Genomic DNA, 6,726 nt, shown 5'->3' on the forward strand with positions numbered 1-6,726 from the left:
GGGGGCCTGGTGCACCTGCTGTGGGGTTGAACTGGGGGAGTGGGGGACCCCGCTGAGGGGCTGGGGCTGGGCCGGGGCCCCCTGCTCCGGCCGGGGCCCCGGGGCTGTCCCCGCCCGGCGGCGAGGAGGGCCGGGCCGTGTCGTGCCGTGCCGGGCCCCGCGGCGGCCCCGCTCGCCCCTCGCGCCGCTTTGCATGTGAAAGGCGCGGGCCGGCAGCGCCGCGGACCGGCCGCGTTGCCCGGGCAACGGGGACAATGGCCGCGGCGGCCCGCGCGGGCCGGGGGCTGCGCCCGCCGCCGCCTTAAAGAGGAAACGCGCCCGCCGCCCCGCACCGGGGGGGCCCACATGGGGGGGGGTCCCCAACACTGGGGGGGGCCGCCCCCCGCCGCACCGCTCACCTGATGTAGCCCACCTGGGGCCGGTGCGCCAGCTGCCAGCGGTAGGACGTCTTGTCCTTCCAGCCCACGTTGCGCGGGTCCTTCCAGAGCAGGCGGACGTGGCCCGGCGTGTGGCCCGTGTGCCACAGCGCGTTGCGCAGGTGCTCCCCGGGGCCCGTCGCCGACTTCACCGCCTGCGGGGCGGCAGCGGCGGCAGCGTCAGCGTCAGCGGGGCTGCGGGGCCGCAGCACCCGGCCCCCCGGCGCTCACCTTGAGCTGCAGCCCCGGCTCGGCCACGGCGCGGAAGGGGGTGGCCTGCCAGTAGGTCTGCTCCGTCTGCTTCCACATCACCACGTAGAAGCTGGCGCTGTCCTGGTAGCTGAAGATGAAGCCGGCGTAGTCGTCGTCGGTGACGGTGTTGATGTGGAAGGTGCCCTCGAAGTCCACGCCGTTGAAAGCCGTGTAGCCTAGGCGAGGCGGGCAGGTGGTGCACGGCGCGCTCCCCCCGCCGGCCCCCTCCCACCCTGCGCCGAGCCCCCTTACCCACGGCCAAGCCCGGGTCGCTGTTCATGGTCTGCACGATCTCCATGCCCTGCGGGGGGATGGCGGGGTTGGCGGCAGCGCCTGCGGTCGCCCCCCCCCCCCCCCCCCCCCCCTGGTTGAGGACAACCCAGTTGGGGTCGATCTGCGCATCGCCCTCGGGGTCGAGGATCACCGTCTGGTAGGCGCGGAAGTCGGTCAGCGTCACCTCGGCGCTTTCAGGGCAGGCGTCCAGCGGGTCGGCCACGGTGTCGTTGTCAAAGTCCTCCTCACAGACGTCGCCCACGCCGTTCCCTGCRCGGGCGGGCAGCGCCGGTGGGTCACGGAGGCGCCGGGCAGGTGGACGTCGTGCACGGACGGGGGCCTGGCCCGCTGCCCGCCGCCCGCCCGGCGCTCACCGTCCGAGTCCTTCTGGTTGGGGTTGGGGATGAGGCGGCAGTTGTCGGGGCCGGGCGCCATGTAGTCGGGGATGCCGTCGTTGTCGTCGTCGTTGTCGCACTCGTCCCCGAGCCCGTCGTTGTCCGAGTCCAGCTGGGAGCTGTTGGGGATCTCGGCGCAGTTGTCCTTGGTGTCCTGATGCCCGTCCCCGTCACTGGCGGCAGCGAGGACGCAATCAGGGCGGCACCGCGGGCCCAGGACCTGCCACCGGAGCCCTGGCGAGCCCCGAGACCCCGCGTTCCCCCCCTGCGTGCTCCTGCGGCTCTCCAGGACGCCCCGTCCCACACGCACTCCCCTACGAGGCCCCGGCCTCCGGCCAGCGCGGGTCTGCCCCCCGGGAAGGCAAGAAGCAGGCGCTGCCCCCGGAGCCGGGCAGCGGCGCGGGCTCCCACCTGTCCTCGTTGGTGTCGCAGGTGTCTCCCACCAGGTCACTGTCCATATCTGTCTGAAAGAGACCGGAGCCCGAGGTCAGTTCTTCTGCGGAGAAGGACCTGGGGGTCCTGGTGGACAGCAAGGTGACCATGAGGCAGCAATGTGCCCTTGCGGCCAAGAAGGCCAATGGTATCCTGGGCTGCATCAGGAAGAGTGTTGCCAGCAGGTCGAGGGAGGTGATCCTCCCCCTCTACTCAGCCCTGGTGAGGCCACGTCTGGAGTACTGCGTCCAGTTCTGGGCTCCCCAGGACAAGCGGGATGTGGCACTACTGGAGCAAGTGCAGCGGAGGGCTACAAAGATGATTAGGGGACTGGAGCATCTCTCTTATGAGGAAAGGCTGAGAGAGCTGGGCCTGTTTAGCTTGGAGAAGAGAAGGCTGAGAGGAGATCTTATCAATGTGTACAAACATCTGAAGGGAGGGTGTCAAGAGGATGCGGCCAGACTCTTTTCAGTGGTGCCGAGCGACAGGACGCGAGGCAACGGGCACAAACTGAAACACAGGCAGTTCCATCTGAACATGAGGAAAAACTCTTCACTGTGAGGGTGACAGAGCACTGGATCAGGTTTCCCAGAGAGGTTGTGGAGTCTCCTTTTCCGGAGATATTCAAAACCCGCCTGGATGCAGGGCGCTGCAAGCCCCACGCAGCAAGACCAGCCTGCCCCTGCCCGTGCCTCCTGCCCCGGGCCCTGCCTCACAGCCATACCTGAGTGGGGTTGCTCATTTCAGGGCAGCTGTCGCAGGCATCCCCAACGCTGTCCTCGTCGCGGTCTGTCTGCAGCGGGTTGGGCACCTTGGGGCAGTTATCCAGCATGTTGGGAATTCCTGCAAGCAGGACAACCAGCAGCACGTGAGCGGACACCTTCACCCCCTGCCCAGCCTGGTGGGACGCGGGCCCTGCTCTGCAAGGGATCTGCAGCCCAGCCTCGGGAGCCGCTCACCGTCCCCATCAATGTCGTTGTCGCAAGCGTCCCCCTCGCCGTTGCTGTCTGTGTCCCGCTGGTCATTATTGGGCACGTTGGGGCAGTTGTCGCAGGCATCCCCAAAGGAGTCCGTATCTGAATTCTGCTGGTCTTTGTTGGGGAAGAGCCGGCAGTTGTCCTGCAAGCAAGACAAGGACAGAGACATGCCCTCACCGCAGTGGCTGGCAGACAAGAGACCGCAGTCCCATATGGGTCGGGGCAGGAGATCTCCTCCAGCAGCCTAAGCCAGACCATCCCAGAGCCACCGGCCTTGGCCTGCTGATCCCCAGGGGTCACCAGCATAAGGCCAAAGGGCAGACTGTCCCCTTTGCCCAGCACAGCCCCCGGAGGCCCAGGCACGTCCTGCCCTGGTGGCACGGGCACCTCCACGTTCTTGATGCCATCACCATCAGCGTCATCGTCACACTGGTCCCCGATGCCATCATTGTCAGCGTCCTCCTGCCCCGAGTTCGGCGTCAGGCGGCAGTTGTCCTGGGGGCACAAACGCCGTTAAAGGTGAGGAGGAGGAGAGGTCTGAAGCACAGCCTGGGGTTGGGCCGTCCTGCTGCCCCAGCTCCCCGCACCCCTTCCCCAGGTGCCTTCCTCCCTCTCCCAGGACGCGGTCCCACCTGCTTGCAGTGCTTGTTGTTGTCGATGCAGGGCAGCGGCTCGTCCGGGTAGCCGTCGAGGTCTGTGTCTCGCCCGCACACGTTGCCATTGCCGGCCCAGCCCACGTTGCACTGAGGAAAGGGGAAATCAAAGGCTGTGAAGCAGAGAAGGTCCCTGGCAGGAGCAAGAGCTGGCCTTGCCGGCATCTCCTGTGCTCCCCTATCAGTCCTCCTATCCTCGGCCCCCTACTCACCGCACAGGAAATTTCACCATTTCTCTCGAACATGCAGAACCCGTTGATGTCGCAGGGGTTGGAGGTGGGGCTGCTGCAGGAATTCTGCAGGATGCAGCCGGTCGTTTGATTCCCCACAAACCCTGACTTGCAGGGACCGCATTTGTAGGAGCCCTGGGAGAGACAGGGTTTGGGGCAGGATGAGGAGAGAGAAGCAGCGCCAGACGGCAGGGGCAGAAGGGCAGCTCTACTCACCAGCGTGTTAGTGCAGACGGAGTTGGGGTCGCAGCCGCCGTTGTTCCCGTCATTGCATTCATCAATATCCGTGCAAACCTGCAGCCAGCAAGGGAGAAACCATCACCCGAGCACTCACCTCCTCTGCAGCTCCCGCAGGGGGCCCAGGACAGGCTCCATCGTCCCGCAGGCACCCAGGAAAGCAGCCCTCCGTTGGAGCTGGGATCGAGGCGCAGCGTCCTCTGCCTGCACCTCAGCAGCCTGGCGCACCCACGCAGAGCCGGCCGAGTCCCCAGGCGCTGCACCCACCTGCTTGCTGGCCCTCGCGTAGTCGGCCCCCACACCAGAGATGGTGTTGCCCCGGTAGCCGCGGGGACAGGGCTCGCAGCGGAAGCCGGGTGCCGTGTTGATGCACTTTGAGCCGGGGAAGCAGGGGTCGGCATGGGCGCACTGCGGCGTAAAGAGAAAAGCTACGGATCTGGGCACAGCACGCCGCAAGCCAGGGAGCAGCCTGGGGGGCCTTGCCCTGCCATGTGGCCTGGGGACCACGGGGAGGGGACGTGTCAGGCACACAGCATCTCCCTGCCCACACCAGGGCTCAAAATGTCCCCGGTCAAAGGCGTGCGGAGCGTGCCCCAGGCAGGCTCACCTCATTGATGTCCGCGCAGTGCGTGCCGTTGCCCTCCAGGCCCGGAGGGCAGGGCCCGCAGCGGTACCCGGGGTACTCGTACGTCTCCATGCAGTCCACGCCGCTGAAGCAGGGGTTGGGGTTGCAGCGGGAGCGGTGCTCGTGAAACCCTGGGGAAAGCAGGGCCGGTCAGGGGGCGAGAGCCCGCGCGGGACCGCCGCTCGCCCCAGAGCGGGGCGGGAGCCGAGCTGGACCGGCACTCACCGCAGACCTGGCACTCCATGATGGTGTTGCGGATCAGAGACATCTCCTTGACCTGCAGGAGAGCAGAGCATGGCGTGTCGGGGGCAGCTGGCGTCCGAGGCCCAGGGCAGACGGTCCTGCACCCACCACCAAGCCCTTTGCACAGGGGCAGTGTGGGGCACATCACCCTCATGCCACCGTGCTGCCTCACCTGGTCTCTGATGTCCTCTCGCAGCTCTGTCAGGACCCGGTTGAAAAGGGTCAGCTGAGTGACCAGCGCCTTGGTCTGCTCACCTGCCACGAGCAGAAAGGATAGAGTCAGCCCCAGGCCCAGGACGGAGGCAGCCGCCAGAGCTGGGCGCTGCTCTGCCCCCACCGCTCTGCACCGCACCGGAGGGCACGAGACAGCCTAAGGCCCCGTCCCCTCGTCCCCACTTGGGCCCAGAGCCACGCAGGAGCCTGTCCTTGCCTTGCAGGGACAGGCACCATTGGCAAGGACTGCGAACCTGCCCCTTGCTGGCTCACCCACATGTGGGTCTCCTGGGCATGGGGTGGGAGGTGTCCTCACGGCACTGAACGGCCAAGGCTTATCCCTTGAAACACATCCATTCCCACCCCACGTCCCTCCGAGATTCCCCTTCCCGGGGTGCCCTGCAGGCACTCAGGATGCTGGGACAGGCTGCAAAGGGTCCACACCTCTGCGGGCCCCCAAACATAGTCATAACCCACGCGCCAGGGAGCAGGGACTCACCCAGGACGGAGGCCAGCACGCTTGTCACTGCAAGGAGAGAGACCGGGCAAGATATTACCGTCGGCTGCTTTGGCCAGCGCATGGCCTGGGGCTGGGCCCAGAGCGCACCCCCTGCTAGGGCTACGCAGCGCGTAACGCACGGGGGAGCCTGCGAGCCCACCGCTCCCTGGTGTCCACGCTCAGAGCAGACCGCGGATGTGCTGTTACCTGCGCTGTGAATGGACTCTTCTCCTTGGAAAGGACACTCGCTCAGGGCCCCAACTCGGCTCATGGAGCCTCCCAGAATCAGCTTCATGGACTCCACAAACCCCTAAGGTACGAGGGGAGATGCAATCGGCCATGGGATGCTCTGCCTGCCTCAAGGGCACAGGGAGAGGAGCGGGGTTGGGGGCTTTCAGCCCCCGCAGCCCTGGGAGCCCCAGGGCAGGTCCTGGCACTCACCTGCATCCTCTGGTAGGCCTTCTGCCCTGTGCGCACCTCTATCGACTCCACCTCGGCCAGGGGGATCTCCGAAAGCTCGGGCAGCCCCACGCTGGAGTCCATCTGCTTGCAGTCCACATAGAGCTCCACGCTGAGCATGTCCCCGCGTAGCCCGCTCAGGCGCACGATCACCATGTGGCTCTGCCCGTCGGCCACATGCGCGTGCTGCAGGTTGACCGAATGCAGCTTGTTGTCTTCCCGCAGGTAGCGCACCAGCACTGTGGAGGAGGAGGACGGGGCCATGAAGGCTCCGCCGCAGGACAGGCAACCCAGCATGCCCTGGAAAGCTCTCAGCTCGCACCCGGCTTATCAGCTGCTGTCTGCAGCAGGCCCTGCRGATGGCAGGACTTCATCCCGTTTCTCTCTGTGCGTCGCGGAAACATCAGGGCCAGCACGTGCCCCACAGCCTCATGCGGCAGGCACCTACCTTTGTTGATTTTCCCCACCACCGAGACCTCCAGCCACCTCGTGTTGTCCTTCTTGGAGTAGAGGCCAAAGAGGATCCCCCCCTGCTTGGGGGGCAGGCGGAAGGTGGAGAGGAGGTAAACATCGTTGACTGACAGGAGCTCCATCCTGATTTTGTGCGTGATGCTGGCCATCTGCCGGGCTTCGCTCACCATGAGCAGGTCAATGACTGCAGGGAGGAAAGGACGGAGGTGGCGTCCTGACCGGGGCGCACGAGCGTGGAGATGCGGGCCTGCCCGGCTCGGGGCTCGGCGCCGTCCCGCGGGGAAAGCCCCCCTCGAGGGCAAGCCCGGCGGAGGGGCAGCGCCCGGGGGAGGCCGCGGGGGGCCCGGCCCG

At 66.7% G+C, this 6,726-nt stretch overlaps 1 protein-coding gene across 1 annotated transcript in view; it reads right to left on the minus strand.

Annotated features, from left to right (window-relative positions):
- Positions 1–6,726, minus strand: part of THBS3 (thrombospondin 3) — a 10,383-nt gene that overhangs the window by 1,260 nt on the left and 2,397 nt on the right. The window contains exons 2-20 of the mRNA XM_026091547.1: positions 6,353–6,559; positions 5,887–6,143; positions 5,653–5,755; positions 5,446–5,472; positions 4,906–4,988; positions 4,716–4,767; positions 4,473–4,621; positions 4,133–4,273; positions 3,845–3,922; positions 3,611–3,763; positions 3,378–3,488; positions 3,133–3,240; positions 2,728–2,887; positions 2,493–2,611; positions 1,748–1,800; positions 1,316–1,509; positions 921–1,211; positions 648–844; positions 399–571 (exon numbers count right to left, since the gene is read on the minus strand). Coding sequence (XP_025947332.1) covers positions 399–571; positions 648–844; positions 921–1,211; positions 1,316–1,509; positions 1,748–1,800; positions 2,493–2,611; positions 2,728–2,887; positions 3,133–3,240; positions 3,378–3,488; positions 3,611–3,763; positions 3,845–3,922; positions 4,133–4,273; positions 4,473–4,621; positions 4,716–4,767; positions 4,906–4,988; positions 5,446–5,472; positions 5,653–5,755; positions 5,887–6,143; positions 6,353–6,559 — 2,656 coding nt within the window. The remainder of the gene's footprint in view (positions 1–398; positions 572–647; positions 845–920; positions 1,212–1,315; positions 1,510–1,747; positions 1,801–2,492; positions 2,612–2,727; positions 2,888–3,132; positions 3,241–3,377; positions 3,489–3,610; positions 3,764–3,844; positions 3,923–4,132; positions 4,274–4,472; positions 4,622–4,715; positions 4,768–4,905; positions 4,989–5,445; positions 5,473–5,652; positions 5,756–5,886; positions 6,144–6,352; positions 6,560–6,726) is intronic.

The sequence above is a fragment of the Apteryx rowi genome, unplaced genomic scaffold (genome assembly GCF_003343035.1).
Source record: "Apteryx rowi isolate R43461 unplaced genomic scaffold, aptRow1 scaffold_908, whole genome shotgun sequence".
Classification (NCBI taxonomy): Eukaryota; Metazoa; Chordata; class Aves; order Apterygiformes; family Apterygidae; genus Apteryx; species Apteryx rowi.